General features: G+C 45.2%; 1 protein-coding gene across 4 annotated transcripts in view; it reads right to left on the bottom strand.

Annotated features, from left to right (window-relative positions):
* Positions 1-7804: 7804 nt before the first annotated feature.
* The window catches only part of KCNK10 (potassium two pore domain channel subfamily K member 10), a 68436-nt gene continuing 55534 nt past the window's right edge, over positions 7805-20706 (bottom strand). For 3 of the 4 annotated variants that reach the window (XM_073578225.1, XM_073578224.1, XM_073578223.1), the window contains exons 6-7: positions 14849-14991; positions 7805-14387 (exon numbers count right to left, since the gene is read on the bottom strand). In XM_073578225.1, coding sequence (XP_073434326.1) covers positions 13770-14387; positions 14849-14991 — 761 coding nt within the window. In that variant the 3' untranslated portion in view covers positions 7805-13769. The remainder of the gene's footprint in view (positions 14388-14848; positions 14992-20706) is intronic. The other variant, XR_012232703.1, reaches the window with a different exon arrangement.

Below are 20706 nucleotides of genomic sequence, written 5' to 3'. Positions count from 1 at the left end.
AGAAGATTGCAGATTTTTGGTGTTGCATAATTTGCATGATACCATTGTTCTGGGGTTTCCCTGGTTGCAAATCCATAATCCAGTTCTGGATTGGAAATCTTTGTCTGTGGTGAGTTGGGGTTGTCAGTGTGCCCTTAGTGATGATCCTGTTTTCTCCACCTCTCCCCAGTCGCATGATGTTCCTGACTATTTGGCTGACTTTTATGATGTATTTAGTGAGAATGAGTCTGCATCTTTGCCTCCTCATAGGAGTTATGACTGTGCAATTGAGCTGAACCCGGGGTGTAAATTCCCCAAGGGTCGGCTTTTTAATTTATCTGTACCCGTGCACGAGGCTATGCGACCCTATATTAAGGAGTCGTTGGAGAAGGGTTATATTAGACCATCCTCTTCACCCTTAGGTGCTGAGTTTTTTTTCGTTGCTAAAAAGGATGGTTCATTAAGGCCTTGTATTGACTATCGTGCCCTCAACAAAATTACTGTTAATTATCAGTATCCGTTACCCCTGATTTCTGATCTATTCTCCAGAGTTAAAGGTGCTTGCTGGTTTACCAAGCTTGACCTCAGGGGGTCGTATAATCTTATTCGCATTAAGCATGGGGATGAATGGAAGATGGCGTTTAATACTCCGGAGGGACATTTTGAGTACCTGGTGATGCCTTTTGGGCTCACTAATGCCCCTTCTGTCTTCCAGTGCTTCATGAACGATATATTCCGAGACTTTGTGGATAAATTTTTGATTATCTATCTGGATATTTTGATCTTCTCCAAGAATTGGGACTCTCATGTGGAACATGTTCGGACTGTGTTCCGGATTTTGAGGGAGAATTCCCTGTATGTCAAGGGATCGAAATGCCTTTTTGGGGTACAGAGGATTTCATTTTTGGGATTTATTTTGTCTCCGTCAACTATTGAAATGGACCCGGCCAAGGTACAGGCCATTTATGTTTGGGTTCAGCCCACTTCTTTGAAGGCCCTCCAGAAGTTTTTGGGTTTTGCTAATTTTTATCGGAAATTTATAGCTAATTTTTCTGGTATCGCCAAGCCATTGACTGATTTGACTAGGAAGGGTGCTGATGTGCTGAATTGGTCTCCGGAGGCTGTTTCTTCCTTTCAGGAACTGAAGCGAAGATTCACTTCTGCTCCGGTTTTGCGGCAACCTGATGTCTCACTCCCGTTTCAGGTGGAGGTGGACGCTTCTGAGATTGGTGCAGGAGCGGTGTTGTCCCAAAAAGATCCTGTGACATCTAAAATGAATCCTTGTGCTTTCTTTTCCCGAAAGTTCTCCCCATCCGAACGTAACTATGATGTGGGGAATCGGGAACTGTTGGCCATGAAATGGGCATTTGAGGAGTGGAGACATTGGTTGGAGGGAGCCAAACACCAAGTCGTGGTCCTTACTGACCACACGAATTTGATTTACCTGGAGTCGGCCAAGCGCTTGAATCCTAGACAGGCTAGGTGGGCCTTGTTTTTCACACGTTTTAATTTTGTGGTCTCTTTTCTTCCGGGCAATAAGAATATCAAGGCAGACGCCCTCTCTAGGAGTTTCCTTGCTGATTCTCCTGTTGTGACTAAGCCTGCTACCATCTTAGGCGAGGGGGTAGTTCTTTCTGCCATCTCGCCCGATTTGAGACATGCTCTGGAAGAGTTTCAGGAGGACGAACCTGAGCGTTGTCCCAGTGGAAAGTTGTATGTTCCTGACCAGTGGAGGAAAAGAGTGATGTCTGAAGTTCATTGCTCTGCATTGGCTGGTCATCCAGGTATTTTTGGTACTAGAGATCTGGTGAGTCGGTCTTTTTGGTGGACCGCCTTGTCTCATGATGTCAGGAATTTTGTGCAGTCCTGTGGGACTTGCTAACGTTCTAAACCTTGTTCTCGCTCTAGTGGCTTGTTGATGCCTTTGCCGGTGCCCAGGAGGCCATGGACCCATATTTTAATGGATTTTATCTCTGATATGCCTGTCTCTCAGAGAATGACTGTTATTTGGGTGATTTGTGATAGATTCTCTAAGATGGTCCATCTTGTACCACTCCCTAAGTTGCCATCTTCCTCTGAGTTGGGGCCCTTGTTTTTGCAACAGGTGGTTTGCTTGCACGGGATTCCTGAGAACATTGTATCTGACAGAGGAGTTCAGTTTGTGTCTAGATTTTGGAGGACTTTCTGTTCCAAGCTGGGAATTCAGTTGTCCTTCTCCTCTGCATTTCACCCTCAGACCAATGGGCAGACGGAGAGAACAAACCAGACTTTGGAGTCGTATTTGAGATGTTTTATTTCTGCCGATCAGGATGATTGGGTTTCATTTTTGCCCTTGGCCGAATTTGCTTTAAATAATAGAGCTAGTTCTGCCACTTTGATGTCACCTTTTTTTTGTAACTTTGGGTTTCACCCTCGATTTTCTTCAGGGCAGGTGGAGCCTTCTGCCTGCCCAGGTGTTGACACTGAGGTGGAGAGAATGCACCAGATCTGGGACCAAGTAGTGGATAAGTTGTCTCTCTCCCAGGAAAAGGCCCAGCGGTTTTCCAACCGGCGTAGGACCGTTGGTCCCCAGTTTAAGGTGGGTGATATGGTTTGGTTGTCATCAAAAAATATCGTTATGAAGGTGGCTTCTCCTAAGTTTAAGCCTAGATTTATTGGACCTTACAAGATTTTGGAGATTATTAATCCAGTCTCTTTTCGGTTGGCTCTTCCTGTCACATTTAAAATTCATAATGTGTTTCATAAGTCCTTGTTGAAGAGGTTTGTTGAACCAGTAGTTCCTGTGGTGGCACCTCCTGACCCTGTATTGGTTGAAGGTAACATGGAATATGAGGTAGAGAAGATACTGGATTCCCGTCTGGCTAGACGGAGACTCCAGTATTTGGTTAAGTGGAAGGGTTATGGTCAGGAGGATAATTCCTGGGTCTCTGCCTCTGATATTCATGCCGAAAGATTGGTGCGTGCCTTTCATCGGGCTCACCCGGATCGCCCTGGTGGCATGGATGAGGGTTTGGTGACCCCTCCTCAAGGGGGAGGTATTGTTGTGAGTTCATTTTTCCCTTCACTGTTGAGGTCTGATGAACTCCCTCCTCTGGTGAAGGAAGGTAGTGAGGCTGATTACCAAACACCTGGACAGCTAGATGATGACTGGGTGGCTGGAATTGAGGACTGGATATAAGGCAGCCGACGCCCTTCTGCCTTGCTGGTGATCCTGCTGGATTCTTGGAGACCAGTCTGATTCCTGCATCTCAAAGCTAAGTTTTTCTGCTCTGCTTTGTACACTTCAGTTTTGTTTTTGTTTTGCCTTGTTTTTTGGGAGTTCTGCCATCCCTGGCCGGGGGTGAGCTGAATTCCATTTTTGTCTCTGATCTGTTGATCTTTTGCTCTGTCTTCAGAATATACCTGAGTGCTGATTTAGTCTTTTGAAGCCTAGCGACTTCAGGGCCTGTTTTTCCTATCAGTCAGTTGGCACATTTTGGATAGGGTTTTTGCAGATGGCAGACAGCAGCTTTCCTATCCTGTCCTATTTTAGTTAGCTTGGGCCCCATCATTTGCTCAACCTATCTTTCTATCTGTGTTAGTGTTTTCATCTTGCTTCACAGTCATTATATGTTGGGGGCTGCCTATTGCTTTGGGGCAGTTTAGTTTTTCCCCTTTCTGTCTTTAGGCTATGTAGTTCTCCGGCTGTGATCGAGGGGTCTAGGGCACCGTAGGAACCCCCCACGGCTACTGCTAGTTGTTGTGGATAGGTTCAGGGGTCTGCAGTCCGATAGCTGCCAACCTCTCTGGTTTTTCTGGACTTAGCTAGTATTTTGTTTTTTCCTCCTTCGGTGACTCATCATAACAGTCCTCACCTCCAAGGACCACTACTGCACCTGTGCTTTACCTTGTCCTGAATGCCCACAGGGGCTGGAGTGGTTAAGGATTTGAGTAGACAAGGGCGACATCGTGTTTGCACATGATGCCGAGGATGGATGGAGGGATCTATAGCTGGAGGATCTGTAGAATCTTGGTCGGGTCATCACCATGGTCATATGTGAGTCTGCCGGTGATGGCAAGTGCTGACTGTTCAGAAAAGCAGCTCTGAGAGCAGATAATGGTCACAGGAGAGGTGGGAGATGGATTTAATCATCTTTACTGGTCACCCATCATTGTTGTAGACCACCAGTCAGAGCGGCCATAGAGGAGTCAACCAGTAGATGGATAAGTCTGCAGATTGGGTGTTGTGGTCCCAACTGTTAGGACGGGGACTGACTGCAATAGAAGCCCATCAATCCATGGACCAGTATCCTATATCATCTAGGTGATGTTTAGGAGTGAAAACCTCCACTGATCTCCAGGACTAAGAGGCTGTAAGGAGGTGGCGGGGACTCTCATGTACCTTCTCTCTCCTATACATCGAGCAAATGTGTCACATGCGGCACCCTGCTTGTTCCCTAATGTTTTATACTGTTATGTCATCTGTAAATGTCATTGTCATATGTTGTATCCTAAATGTGCATGGACTTGTATATAGTTTAGGGATAGAATGAGTTAAACTGTTTGGGAGGAGTTAAAAGAGGGATGTGCAAAATCTCAGAGTGGAGAGAAAGGACTTCCTGCGCCAAGAGCAGAGCCCAGGCAGGCTTGCCCAGGGCATGACATGCACCATAGTGAGGACAGAGGATTCCCTGTTCAGGGGGATGAAGGCAGCCCTAGCATGATGGGCAGTGTGGATCGACTCTGGCTCAGCGTGATCAACCCCAGGAGAAACATGGGGTTCGGGACCAGGACAGGAGCTGGTGTTGTGCAGCCTTCTGAAGTCGCAGGGAAAGCGCAGGAAGCATTGTCTTGTTTGCACCGTGTTCAGTAAAGTTTTGCAGTTGGAACAGAACTTTGGCTTGTGGTGTTTCCTGAGACCTCGTCACCTGCAACCTGAGTGGCTTTGTGCTGAAGGTAACTGACTGTACCGCAGGACTGGGATTTCACCTGTCTTTTCACGTGCAAGGTTCACTAACTGTGACTTAGTAAACTCGCCCACGACTACCACCCCGTGCCACCTTGTTACAAGGCCATGCTGTGGAGAGATGCAAGGCAAACTGAAAAGCACCCAGAGGACGTCCTGAACGAGAAATGGCCTGCCCCAGGGAGAGGGTTCTTGACCGCTCATACACGAGAGGATGCTTGAGATGGGGCCGCGCCAAAGGATGGTCCCAGGCAGCCATTGGGCTGTGCCAATTCCATCTTTGGATGAATAATGGTGGTTCCCCCTTTAATTCTGCAGACAGAGAATGGCGCCAGTTAGTTCTCACTGATACCCCTCCAACAGGTGTGACCCTCCTCCGCTGTCACAGGAGCTGTCGGCTGGAGATCTCTTCCCCACCATTGAGCAGGGATTGCTGGGAAATGTCTTCATACAGAGGCGATTCTCTCCCCATGAGACCCTCCAACCTCTTAAGTGCAAAATTATAGTAATTGATTTCTTTTCCCTGAATTGCTGACTCGTTCAGAGCAAGAAACGCTCCTCGGCCTCCGCTCGTCACGGCCGCCCGTCCTCTGATCATTTATTGGAAGCAGCAAGAAATAAAAATCTCCAGCGGCGGCTCCTCTGGAGGCATCTCCACAAATATATAGTCCTGCTACTAAGTCATGGCCGACCTGGTCACATGCTGTCTGACAACCACTGCAGCACTGCCCATTGAGGTTGTCAGCAGCGATCGTGCACATGGAAGAGAGGGGCACTGATGGCAATAATCAAAATCAGTCCCCCTCCTTTCCCATTATAATGCCAGACTTTGCCTCCCAGGACATGATGCAGGATGGATCATACCCCCATCCATCATGCTATGTGGTCAGGTGGGTAGTGGGGATGAGAACTATGGGGCCCTTTCATCCCAGGGCCACACATCTACTATCTGTACAAGTGTCCATCTTTTCTGCTCTAGTCATGAATCAAGAGGCACTGCACTGGGTTTGGTGCCTATTACTTGGGGGCCAGGAGGTAATGGGGGACACTTCTGCTACCTCCAAAACAGCAAGGAGCTTCTGTCCTAGGAGAAATATTTGGTTGCAAAGGTCCCATGTCATGTTCCTGCACAGGGGCTCAGCTCTGCCTGTGCTTGCCCTGGAATTAGATCATGTACAACTATGAAGCATAGAGAGGATAATCAGGGACCTCTGGACTGACCGCTGATAGTCGCAGCCCAGAATACAGCACGGGAACCCCGCTATGACCTTCACATATTCTTCTATAGATGGGGCCTGTGTATTACCTGCTGTAGTTTTGTCCCTTCTCTGATCTGCAGAATCAATAAATCCAGGGGATCTGAAAATCTTCATATTTAGGATGTTCTCGCACAATAAACTTTGCAGTAAAGAAACCGGCACTACACCTCCATCATTCATTGTACCAAGACTCTCATTATTGTACCGCAGACTTGAATGATGCGCTTCACAGGGCTGTGAGTAAATGTCATAAATGTGTCCCTGCTGCACCACAACTCCCAGCAGGTCACATACAGTACATGACGTCACTCAGGATCTGTATTATACCCCAGAGCTGCATTCACTATTCTGCTGGTGCAGTCACTGTGTACATACATTACATTACTGATCCTGAGTTACCGCCTTGTATTATACTCCAGAGCTGCACTCACTATTCTGCTGGTGCAGTCACTGTGTACATACATTACTGATCCAGAGTTACAGCCTGTATTATACTCCAGAGCTGCACTCACTATTCTGCTGGTGCAGTCACTGTGTACATACATTACGGATCCTGAATTACATCCTGTATTATACCCCAGAGCTTCACTTACTATTCTGTTGGTGCAGTCACTATATACATACTGTACATTACATATATTACCGATTATGAGTTACATCCTGTATTATACTCCAGAGCTGCACTCACTATTCTGCTGGTGCAGTCACTGCGTACATACATTACATTACTGATCCTGAGTTACATCCTGTATTATACTCCAGAGCTGCACTCACTATTCTGCTGGTGCAAACACTGTGTACATACATTACATTACTGATCCTGAGTTACATCCTGTATTATACCCCAGAGCTACACTCACTATTCTGCTGGCGCAGTCACTGTATAGAAAAAGCAGCATACGTATAAAATGCCAATTTTTATTAATATCATATCAAAAAGTAGACAATATAAATACAGTGCATATAAAAACAATACAAGATACAAAAAAGGGGAAGGACAGACTGAGGGCATCGATTCCAGTGTCCCCTGCCAGCTAAAAATTATTGTAATGCCCAGGCAAAGAGCTGCTACCCTGAAGTGTCAAGGTACACATAATACTGTAGTGGTAAATCACCATAAAACGCATGTATCTGAAACGGGGCAAAGCTTACCAAAGAAGAGAGCAGGCACGGGACACCGGGTATGGTGATTTACCACTATTATGTGTACCTTTACACTTCAGGGTAGCAGCTCTTTGCCTGGGCATTACAATATTTTTTAGCTGGCAGGGGACACTGGAATCGTTGCCCTCAGTCTGTCCTTCCCTTTTTTGCATCTGGTATTGTCTTTATATGCACTTTATTGATATTGTCTACCTTTTGATATATTAATAAAAATTGGCATTTTATACATATGCTCCTTTTTGCATATCTTGCATGGAGTTTTTGCTTTTTCCAGTTTCTGGATTGTTTTGCGCTATTTAGCGCTTTAGCCTCTGTGATTATCATGCTACCTCTCATGGTGCAGTCACTGTGTACATTACTCCCCCTGGATGGTGATGTACCCTATATTACACCGAGGATGACATGTTGTCGGGCCGCCGCCTGAACTGTGAAATGTGGAGAGAGGACACAGACTCTGTTTGGTTACATTGTACTGTATTGTTTTGGCTTTCACCATCTGACATCGTTCCCCGCGTCCTTTGTGCCCATTTACAAAGCAACAAACAGAGCAAATTAGTGCAACACAACGCATCTTCCAGGTAATCATCCTCCATCTTCACCGTACAATGTGTCCTGTTTTACAGATGAGCTGAGAACATCTCAACAGACAAGTTATCAAGTCATAGCAGAGAGCGAGGTCCGGCCCAGCGGAGGACCCCCCTCTCCGCGTGTCTTCTGAAGGGGTTAAACCCGACTGGACGAGACACAGTCTATTTATTCATGGTCCTTGGTGAAATGCATAAAAAATCAGCTGGATTTGGTGTCCTAGAGCAAGAAATGACATTCGCTGCTGATTACGAAAAAGTCTTTAAAAAGTGAGACGCCAACATGAACGGATTGAGAGTTCGGGCCATCTATGGGGCTAAAGAGACAACAGGTGAGGACATGACGGGTGGTCTGCAGGAGACCCATCACTGCTCGCTGCACATGGACACGGGACACAAGCACAAGCTTTGCATAGTAAATTTCCATCCTGCAAAATCAATGAGCAGAATTATCACCTCCTCCTAAAACTCCATGCAGCTCCATCCCCGCTGGGTCTGGAGAAAGAAAAGTCCATGAATGTCTCCCTCAGTATAAAGGTGACTGTGACCCTGGCTGCCGATAGTCTAGCGTGTAAGGGGTTCTTATAGTCTCTAATATCAGCCGAATCCAACGGTATGGGGACAAAGCACCAGCCTAATGTGTATGGGGCCTCACAACTCTCCTCTGATGTCGAGAGATGAGGATCTAATTTGTCTGATATCAGATTGCCAATCTCTTTTTCTCTAGAGATCATCCGGCCCCAGAGGAGTTGGTCAGCGGATCTCATAGAGAACACAGGATCTTGGCAGAGCTGGAGGACAGGGGTAGAGCTGCCGACCAAACCGTCGTCAGTATGTGGCCCCTAATATGATCAGCTGAGATCTGGATGTTCTCAGGCATTTCATAAAATGTTCCAGAAGAACAGTGGAACCAGAGCACTGACGTCCATGTAAACCATCCTACCTTAAGGATCGTCTTTCATGATGGGTGTATAGATGGATGTCTGGGAAGCTCATATGTTGGATGGTGGCATAGACTGGGAGATGTTTGGATAGATGGATGGTAGCATAGCTTGGTGCATGCCTAGATGGAGGGACTGATGGTAGCATGGCTGTAGTAGATGAATGTGGATGGTAGCTTAGCTTGGTGGACTGGAAAGACCGCTGGTTGTATGGCTTTGGAGGAGGTTTGGATGGTATCATAGCTTGGTGGATGGCTTCATGGATGCCTGACTAGATGACTGTTTTGATGGTAGATGTTTTGATGGATGAGTTTGCTGGTAGTATTGGTGGATTATGAATGGACAAACAGATGTAATCAAGGTTTCGTGGATTCTTGTTTGATTACCATCCATAAATGTCTTTGTGGGAGCATGGATGTGTTAAGTGGAAAGTATCATGACTTGATGAACAGTTGGATTTATGAATGCTTTAAGGGAAGGTTTGATGGATGCTTGCATATCTGAATATGCTTGTTGAACTGTAAGATGGCTTGGTGGATTTGTTGTGTGGTATAATGGCTTGGTAGATGGTGGTATGGCCTGGTTGTCATTTAGGTGAAAGTGTTAGTTGGGGATTAGTATGGCATGGTGGGAGTTGAATGGATGGCAGTGTGGCTTGGCCGATGCATTGAAGGCTGATCGGTCGGATGGATGGGAGCTTACACTGGTGGATACTTTGGATTGGAGCATTTTGTGATGGACAGGCAGAGTCTGGTGGATCCTTAGATGGATGAATGGCTGTCTGGGTGGATTCCCATTTAGATGGAACTTGATGTGGATTGTTTGGATATTGGAGGCTTGGTTAGGTAAAGCAGTAGATGGATGTTATGTGGATGGACATTGGGATATATGGAGTCAGGTGTGGATGGAGCTAGATGACAGGACTGAACTATTAAATATCAGAACTTAATTACATCTACATGTTGATTCGCTCCTGTAATACATGTAGACTGTAAGCTCTTTAGTCCAGGATACACCTTTGTCTGTTCTCCTACAATCTGACCTCATAATAATGGGACTTCTGTGTGTTTAGTATGATAGAATAGAAGCTGAGATCTATGGCAATCTTTGGCAATCCCCAAAATTGCAACTGATGGGCCTCAACCCCTAGGGTATCTGATAACTCACGGCTGTCATGTCTCAGAGTGCAGCAGGAAAATGAGTGTAAGTTAATGGACTTGTGATATAATTAATTTCATAACGTCAGATGGAAACCTTAATAATGTAGGAGCCGAGGCCCGTGTCTAGTGGAAGCATCACTGATTGTGAATAATGGAGCGGCCATCTGCTGACTCATGAGATGATTCACACTGAGTCCAGACCAGTAAGGTCTGAGCACTCTGCCATCCTACTGGAAAGCATCCATACTAAGCTCCCCTCCTCCACTGCCACAATTACTATTGCTGGACATCATACAATCACATACAAATGAGCAGCTTCTCCAAATACTTCCTATAAAGGAGCTGAAGAAATTATACAACTAAACCTGAAATGGGAGAATGCATCAGTTTCTATTTTCTGCTTCATATTTTTGGTTCCATTTAAAAAAAAAAATAATAATAATAATAATGCCTCCATTTTCTGCACCCTCTGGCCTGGATATCGCCCTAATGTATGAGGATGTCTGATAATGGACCCTTCACAATCACTAATAATTTTCTTATTTGCTCGGCAGCCACTGATTCTGTGCAGCATGTGAGCGTCCGGTCTGCAGATCTGCGGTGCATAGTGATGAGCACCAGGAGTCCAGCAGGGAGGTCAATCTGATTTACAAAGGTTAGATTCAGACAGATCCCCCAAACCTACAATACATCAATTCTCCAGCCCCCATGAGTGGTGTGTGAATGAGGTCCACAGCAGCCGCCCCATGCACTCACCACCAATGACTGGGACGACGAATCTGCACCTCTTACATTCTGTATTATCGTTGGTTGGAGCCTAGATACATTTAACTTTTTTCCTGTTTTTTCATAATTTCCTGTTTCGTCACCAACATGTATAAAGCTGTGGGGATGATGTGTTGAATGCGGTCCCTGTATACACTGAGGACTTCCTGCTGATTTGCACTTTGATACATTGTTTCCTTTCTGTACCCCTCCCAGGTCCGTCTCCTTAGGACCTGGTGCAGACAATTATATTGCTATTCTTCAAACTATGTAAGAAATACTAAAGATTTCATGGTAAAACGCAGAGGGAAGTTTAATACAAAATCCTCCCATGCGTATTTACAGCGCCAGAGGATGACGCTGTAAATGCGTCCATGTAATTGGGAATGTGCTGGGATGTCCAAGGCCTTCAGCACACAGTGAAATAGTGGAGATTCCTTCTAATCCAGTGAACGGCAATCTCGAGTGAGATGTCCTTTAAATCGTACGCCCCCTCATCCTGACTGCACTTCTGATCTCGGGACAGTGGTGGCGCTATAGGGGTAGCGGAGGTGAGATAGCAGATGGACCTTTCTAGAATGCACAACTTTTAGTCTGGGAATGATGAGCGCCGCTGCCATATATCGCCACAATACCAGCGCTCTATGGTGCTGACGTATAGATACTATGTGGCCTCAATGCTCATCAGGGCGCAGCAATGGCAATTGCAGATTTTGCTAATTTCTTCTTTCAGTCCTTTTATATTGAGGCATAATGACATAAGTTACTGATGAGCAATGATGTAAAGGGTGAGGGATGATGGGCTGAAGTATCATTCCTACTAGGGGCCACTGGAAGAAGAAGAGGGCAACGCGGATGGGGCGACTATCCTGACTGCACTGTATTGGCAGAGGAGCAGGTACAGAGTCTGCACAAGGGCCCAGAATCTGCACCTTTGCCTTAGCATGGTGCCACGTTCTGTACCTCTGCCTTAGCATGGCACCACATTCTGCCCCTCTGCCTTAGCATGGCGCCACGTTCTGTACCTCTGCCTTAGCATGGCACCACATTCTGCCCCTCTGCCTTAGCATGGTGCCACGTTCTGTACCTCTGCCTTAGCATGGCGCCACGTTCTGCACCTCTGCCTTATCATGGCGCCACGTTCTGCCCATCTGCCTTAGCTTGGCGCCACGTGGCACCGTGATTGAGCCGCTATATCCTCCGTCTCCTAATGATTTATTGTTTTGGGTATAAAACCCTCTAATCCCATTAAAGTTGCAGGATGAGCAATAGAAGAACACTGACAGCAGAACCGAGCGATGCCAAAACAAACTAATTATTGAAAATACTCTTAAAAATTTACAAAATAAGATGGCACAAAGCGGTGAGCACTTCTCGTCCCTCGCCAGCCGGACTACACGGAGGGACACTCATGTTATGGTGGGTGTTTTTGTTTGTTTTTCTTTTGGGTGCCCATGAAATCCTTCATTTTTTCAAAGAAGGGAACGAGCCCTGAGATTTGCACATCCCCATGGTTGTGTCTCTAGGTCCTGGGGCTGTTAAAGTCTAATAGCGCGGGGCGGCTTTGAACCACATGCAAGACGCTCCGCTGCCTCCTTTTTATACAGCATCGGGACGTGACGTTATTTTCAGCAAATATAAAGTGTTTTCAATATAAAAAGATCTCGAATGATCCGTTCTTCATTGCGTCGTTAGAACTGACCTCTTTATGTTCCTCTAGGCGTTGGCCTTTCCCACATGTACAGCTAGGGGTGCTGTCAGTCTCTGTTGTTTTCATTGGTAATGGTTGCTGCCACAGTGCTTAAGGGTTAAAAAGATGACACACGATTACTCTGTGGGGTTTGCTGATGTCATTTCTGGCCAGGAAAGGATTCGGCTCATTGAAGAAGTTAAAAACATTAGTGTCCCTTTACTATTCCTTCTCCTAGTTGTGTGCCACACAATGCATATATTTATTTGCAAGCTTAAGAATGCTTACTACCACGTTTGAAGTTAGACAGTGAAATGCGTTGCTGTCGCCACATTTCCTTATATTCTGGACCTCCAGGCTTTGCAGTTGCTCCTTGTCGTGAGAGTGAATGCTTTGACATCTTTCTATTGTAAGACTATGAAAAGCTCAGACACTGTATCCAACACATCTGAGTCAGAGTGAAACGCGTTATCTCCATCTTGTATGAAGCATTGTGTTACAATGTAGGCTCAGATGCTGTATCCAACTAGATATGAATCGGCGAGAGATGCATTGCTTTCCTTGTTTACCCTTCTGTAGACTCAGATGTTGTATGGGATCACATGTAAATCAGAGTGAAACGCGTTGCCACCTCCATATTTCCTTACGTAACTGACTTGCAGGATTAATAGCTTTTTGAGTGTAACACGTTGATGTCTCCATCTTTCCTTGTACATCCTATTGTAGGCTCAAACGTATGGAACCATGGAATGAAACGCGTTGCAATCGTAATATATTTTGTTTGCTCTTTCACCAGTATGGGAAACTCTTCCTTTCCATCTCAGTATCGCCTGTAATGACTGATTCCTACTCGGGTAACACAGTGCAGTTTTCCACATTCTGGCTGCAATTTTATGGTATCGTTGTTTGTACTCGGAGGGGGTGGGGAGCTTTTTTGGCAGTTAGTTATGGCACAGTAAACGTTACCACCAATGCAGATTACGGAGCTTGGGTTAATCAGAAAGTCTGCGTAAGGCACATGTCTCGAATTCCTCCGAAGTCAACGAGTTCTAGTTTACACTCCAGGGCGATTTAGTTTTAACCCCTTCTGTGTTGGAGGGGGCAGTCCACACACCGGGTTGCTGCCTCCTCCAACACAGAAGGGGTCAAATGTTACTGCTGAGTCAAAGTACAAAGTAACTCTGGGCTCCAGTATGGAAGTGAAAAGTCACTAGTCCATCCCACATTGCAGCCCACAGCTTGGTTGTACCATGACCTAGCAATGATCCTCCGCTTTGCCCCGTTAGTTTCGTTCTTCAAGTAATGCTTTGTTCTCGTGCTCCTCATCTTTGGTTTCGCAGGGGACTGAGCCATTCTCTATAATGGAGTGCTGGATGAAGTCTGAGAGGGTCGCTGTGTCGGAGGTGGACATCCTATCGCCCTCGCTCCCATCCTTCTTCTCTTCGTCTGCTGAATACTTTCGAAAGTTCTCATAAATCTTCCGTACGTCCTCTGGAAGGTTCTTCTTCAGATCTTTGTTTTTCCTTTTGGTCAGCTTGGCTGAGCTGGAGCCAAACTTATTGATGATATTGTCTTCCGAGAGGCCCTGGCCGTGCAAACTGTTAAACTGCTCGGCCCCCTTAAGTCTTAGATTGTTGGGTCTGTTGTTAATACTTTCTTGGGACGAGGCCTTGAATCGCCCATTCTCCAGCTCTGCAAACACGGAGCGCTTTTCAGGGGACAGCATGTCGAGGGAGTGAGCTCTCTGGTCGAGGCCGAGCCGCCTGCGCTCCATGCTTCTGATGGTGGCCGCCCTCTGGAGCTTGTCATGGATCTCCACGCTCAGGCGCCTTCTCGTCTCTCTGAATTCAGCGGTCACGTTGGCTTTCCACTCTGCCGCATGGGCCTTGATTTCTCCAACCTAGAGAAAAAAAAAACAAAAACAGGTCACACAGTTTCTCTCGCACACCCACCATTGGGCATTGCCCAGAGATTTCCCGCAACCTCAGCGTCAGTAGGCTGCCTGATAAGCCTCCACCTCTCCTCCCTCCATGTTCCTTCATGGAGTGGATGTACAGGGTGTTTTTCAATCCTACGCTCAAGGTCTTGCGGCCCCTGGTCATTAGATTTGTGGGGTTCACTTCAGTCAGCACTTGATGTGTCCAACACTGGAGCACTAATATCTGATTTTCTTGAGGCCCCAGACACAGTGTGCAGGGTTATTGCATCTGCTGTCCATGGTGCTGACACATGAGGCTATGCAGATCACTGGTCATGATCTGTAAGCCACCACAGAGGGAGTCACCAGTGTAGTGTGGGGTCACCTCTGCGGTTCTGTAGTGTTACGGGACAATCTGTCAATTTAGTCAGAGACTACTTTACCTCCTCTTTCGTTTTCTTTGATATGACTCGGAGCCAGTCACCGATCATGCTCAGGACTGCAGCAAAATATGCAAGACCCACCAGGATCCAGAACCAGACGAGCGGCTTGTACCACTCCCGATACTTTATACCTGTATTCCCACCTGTAAAAGAAAGGTTTCCATGTTATGTGGGTAGGAATATTATAATCAATATATACACTGAGTGTCTCTTTCATTTAAAATGTGTTTATTCCTCCTGGCAGAACAGGGGTTAATCGGCCATGTTGGAGATTCTTGTGCTCACAGCTGAGTTTGGTTAGCCACTCATTTTCCCTTTATAAGCTGGGTTCTGTTACTAATCCTTGTCAGAGCTAGCATTTGCTGCATGGATATCGGTGGGAGACGAGTTGGTATGAGGAGAGTTGGAGGAGCTATCTGTGACTGTTGCTTGGTTTGTATGCATTGTAATTCCCTATCCTTCTCTATTTTGGTTTATTCCCCTACCTCCACACCCCGGTGCATTCCTCTGTTATATGTGAGTGAATATTTTGTATGCCTGGAGTTTTCTGTTAATCCTTGTTTGTGTTGCCTTGGTTGTTGGGTTAGTGTACTACGGTGCACAATAGCGCCCCTCTTCCCTGGGTGGGGGAAAAGAACAGACAGCTGATTCCAGTGATGTCACTTAATTTACTGGGTGCAGCAGTTGTGACACAACCTCGCTTTTCTCTGCTGCAGAAGTAGGAGTGCTCAGAATGCTGAGCTGTGTATAACTCCGCCCACTCCACTGATTGGCAGTGTGCTGACAATGCACACAAGAAGCAACCAATCAGTTCTGGAGGTGGGGTTACACATACACTGGAGACCTAGTCCTCTAGTGATAATTTTCTGCTGATAAAACAGTGATTGTATTGAAACCACAGCACACACAGCCAAGTAAGTGACCCATTCCTGAGAGTGGTGATATCACCTCCTGTATATTATAACTGATATCTGGAGAGCGGGGACGTCACTGCTGTATAATATAACTGATATCCGGAGAGCGGTGATGTCATATCCTGTATAAATAATATAACTGATATCTGGAGAGTAGTGACGTCACTGCTGTATAATATAACTGATATCTGAAGAGCGGCGATGTCACTGCTGTATAATATAACTGATATCTGGAGAGCGGTGATGTCACTGCTGTATAATATAACTGATATCTGGAGACCGGTGAAGTCACTGCTGTATATTATACCTAATATCTGGAGAGCGTTGACGTCACTGCTGTATTTCTGATATCGGGAGAGCGGTGATGTCACTGCTGTATAATATAACTTATATTTGAAGAGCGGAGATGTCACTGCTGTATAAGGCTGGGTTCACATTGCGTCTCGGCAGTCCGTTAGATGGACTGCGTTACACCGCAGCATAACGCGGTGTAACACAGTCCGTTAACGCTGCCATTGCCCTCCATTGTCGGGTGCATCGCGACGCATGCTATAAAGTGGCACGCGTTCGGGATGTGCCATCATTCAGTGATGGAGCCTCGGACGCGGGCTGCAGCGTCTGAGGCTCCGTCACCGCTAGCGCAGATGGAGCAACTATGCTAGCGGTATAGCATAATGCATATCGCGTTATGCTATAGCGTTAACGCAGCCCGTCAACGCTATGTGTTGAACGGCTGTGTTAACGCAATGTGAACCTGGCCTAATATAACTGATATCTGGAGAGCGTAGATGTCACTGCTGTATAATATAACTGATATCTGGGGAGCGGTGACGTCACTGCTGTATAATATAACTGATATCTGGAGAGTGGTGACGTCACTGCTGTATAATATAACTGATATCTGGAGAGCGGTGATGTCATATCCTGTATAATATAACTGATATCTGGAGAGCGGTGATGTCACCGCTGTATAATATAACTGATATCTGGGGAGCGGTGATGTCACTGCTGTATAATATAACTGATCTCTGGAGAGCGGTGATGTCACTGCTGTATAATATAACTGATATCTGGAGAGCGGTGATGTCATATCCTGTATAATATAACTGATATCTGGAGAGCGGTGATGTCACCGCTGTATAATATAACTGATATCTGGAGAGTGGTGACGTCACTGCGGTATAATATAACTGATATCTGGAGAGCGGTGATGTCACTGCTGTATAATATAACTGATATCTGGAGAGCGGTGACGTCACTGCAGTATAATATAACTGATATCTGGAGAGCGGTGATGTCACCGCTGTATAATATAACTGATATCTGGAGAGCGGTGATGTCACTGCTGTATAATATAATTGATATCTGGAGAGCGGTGATGTCACTGCTGTATAATATAACTGATATCTGGAGAGCGGTGACGTCACTGCAGTATAATATAACTGATATCTGGAGAGCGGTGATGTCACCGCTGTATAATATAACTGATATCTGGAGAGCGGTGATGTCACTGCTGTATAATATAATTGATATCTGGAGAGTGGTGACGTCACTGCAGTATAATATAACTGATATCTGGAGAGCGGTGATGTCACTGCTGTATAATATAACTGATATCTGGAGAGTGGTGACGTCACTGCTATATATTATAACTGATCTCTGGAGAGCGGTGACGTCACTGCTGTATAATATAACTGATATCTGGGGAGTGGTGACGTCACTGCAGTATAATATAACTGATATCTGGAGAGCGGTGATGTCACTGCTGTATAATATAACTGATATCTGGAGAGTGGTGATGTCACTGCTGTATAATATAACTGATATCTGGGGAGCGGTGATGTCACTGCTGTATAATATAACTGATATCTGGAGAGTGGTGACGTCACTGCAGTATAATATAACTGATATCTGGAGAGCGGTGATGTCATATCCTGTATAATATAACTGATATCTGGGGAGCGGTGATGTCACTGCTGTATAATATAACTGATCTCTGGAGAGCGGTGACGTCACTGCGGTATAATATAACTGATATCTGGAGAGCGGTGATGTCACCGCTGTATAATATAACTGATATCTGGAGAGCGGTGATGTCACCGCTGTATAATATAACTGATATCTGGAGAGCGGTGATGTCACTGCAGTATAATATAACTGATATTTGGAGAGCGTAGATGTCACTGCTGTATAATATAACTGATATCTGGGGAGCGGTGACGTCACTGCTGTATAATATAACTGATATCTGGAGAGTGGTGACGTCACTGCTGTATAATATAACTGATATCTGGAGAGCGGTGATGTCATATCCTGTATAATATAACTGATATCTGGAGAGCGGTGATGTCACCGCTGTATAATATAACTGATATCTGGGGAGCGGTGATGTCACTGCTGTATAATATAACTGATCTCTGGAGAGCGGTGATGTCACTGCTGTATAATATAACTGATATCTGGAGAGCGGTGATGTCATATCCTGTATAATATAACTGATATCTGGAGAGCGGTGATGTCACCGCTGTATAATATAACTGATATCTGGAGAGTGGTGACGTCACTGCGGTATAATATAACTGATATCTGGAGAGCGGTGATGTCACTGCTGTATAATATAACTGATATCTGGAGAGCGGTGACGTCACTGCAGTATAATATAACTGATATCTGGAGAGCGGTGATGTCACCGCTGTATAATATAACTGATATCTGGAGAGCGGTGATGTCACTGCTGTATAATATAATTGATATCTGGAGAGCGGTGATGTCACTGCTGTATAATATAACTGATATCTGGAGAGCGGTGACGTCACTGCAGTATAATATAACTGATATCTGGAGAGCGGTGATGTCACCGCTGTATAATATAACTGATATCTGGAGAGCGGTGATGTCACTGCTGTATAATATAATTGATATCTGGAGAGTGGTGACGTCACTGCAGTATAATATAACTGATATCTGGAGAGCGGTGATGTCACTGCTGTATAATATAACTGATATCTGGAGAGTGGTGACGTCACTGCTATATATTATAACTGATCTCTGGAGAGCGGTGATGTCACTGCTGTATAATATAACTGATATCTGGGGAGTGGTGACGTCACTGCAGTATAATATAACTGATATCTGGAGAGCGGTGATGTCACTGCTGTATAATATAACTGATATCTGGAGAGTGGTGATGTCACTGCTGTATAATATAACTGATATCTGGGGAGCGGTGATGTCACTGCTGTATAATATAACTGATATCTGGAGAGTGGTGACGTCACTGCAGTATAATATAACTGATATCTGGAGAGCGGTGATGTCATATCCTGTATAATATAACTGATATCTGGGGAGCGGTGATGTCACTGCTGTATAATATAACTGATCTCTGGAGAGCGGTGACGTCACTGCGGTATAATATAACTGATATCTGGAGAGCGGTGATGTCACCGCTGTATAATATAACTGATATCTGGAGAGCGGTGATGTCACCGCTGTATAATATAACTGATATCTGGAGAGCGGTGATGTCACTGCTGTATAATATAATTGATATCTGGAGAGTGGTGACGTCACTGCAGTATAATATAACTGATATCTGGAGAGCGGTGATGTCACTGCTGTATCACTGATATCTGGGGAGCGGTGATGTCACTGCTGTATAATATAACTGATATCTGGAGAGTGGTGATGTCACTGCTGTATAATATAACTGATATCTGGGGAGCGGTGATGTCACTGCTGTATAATATAACTGATATCTGGAGAGTGGTGACGTCACTGCAGTATAATATAACTGATATCTGGAGAGCGGTGATGTCACTGCTGTATAATATAACTGATATCTGGAGAGCGGTGATGTCACCGCTGTATAATATAACTGATATCTGGGGAGTGGTGACGTCACTGCAGTATAATATAACTGATATCTGGAGAGCGGTGATGTCACCGCTGTATAATATAACTGATATCTGGAGAGCGGTGATGTCACCGCTGTATAATATAACTGATATCTGGAGAGCGGTGATGTCACCGCTGTATAATATAACTGATATCTGGAGAGCGGTGATGTCACTGCTGTATAATATAACTGATATCTGGAGAGCGGTGATGTCACCGCTGTATAATATAACTGATATCTGGGGAGTGGTGACGTCACTGCAGTATAATATAACTGATATCTGGAGAGCGGTGATGTCACCGCTGTATAATATAACTGATATCTGGAGAGCGGTGATGTCACTGCTGTATAATATAATTGATATCTGGAGAGTGGTGACATCACTGCAGTATAATATGACTGATATCTGGAGAGCGGTGATGTCACCGCTGTATAATATAACTGATATCTGGAGAGCGGTGATGTCACTGCTGTATAATATAACTGATATCTGGAGAGTGGTGACGTCACTGCTGTATAATATAACTGATATCTGGAGAGCGGTGATGTCATATCCTGTATAATATAACTGATATCTGGAGAGCGGTAATGTCACTGCTGTATAATATAACTGATATCTGGAGAGTGGTGACGTCACTGCTGTATAATATAACTGATATCTGGAGAGCGGTGATGTCATATCCTGTATAATATAACTGATATCTGGAGAGCGGTGATGTCACTGCTGTATAATATAACTGATATCTGGAGAGTGGTGACGTCACTGCTGTATAATATAACTGATATCTGGAGAGCGGTGATGTCATATCCTGTATAATATAACTGATATCTGGAGAGTGGTGATGTCACTGCTGTATAATATAACTGATATCTGGAGAGCGGTGATGTCACTGCTGTATAATATAAGGGATATCTGGAGAGTGGTGATATCAGTGCTGTATAATATAACTCACATCTGGAGAGCGGTGATGTCATATCCTGTATAATATAACTGATATCTGGAGAGCGGTGATGTCATCGCTGTATAATATAACTGATATCTGGAG

Source organism: Dendrobates tinctorius, unplaced genomic scaffold, assembly GCF_039654945.1.
Source record: "Dendrobates tinctorius isolate UK_male_01 unplaced genomic scaffold, ASM3965494v1 ptg000058l, whole genome shotgun sequence".
NCBI classification, from domain to species: Eukaryota; Metazoa; Chordata; class Amphibia; order Anura; family Dendrobatidae; genus Dendrobates; species Dendrobates tinctorius.
Note: the sequence above shows the minus strand (reverse complement) of the source record. Positions and strands in the feature narration are given on the sequence as shown.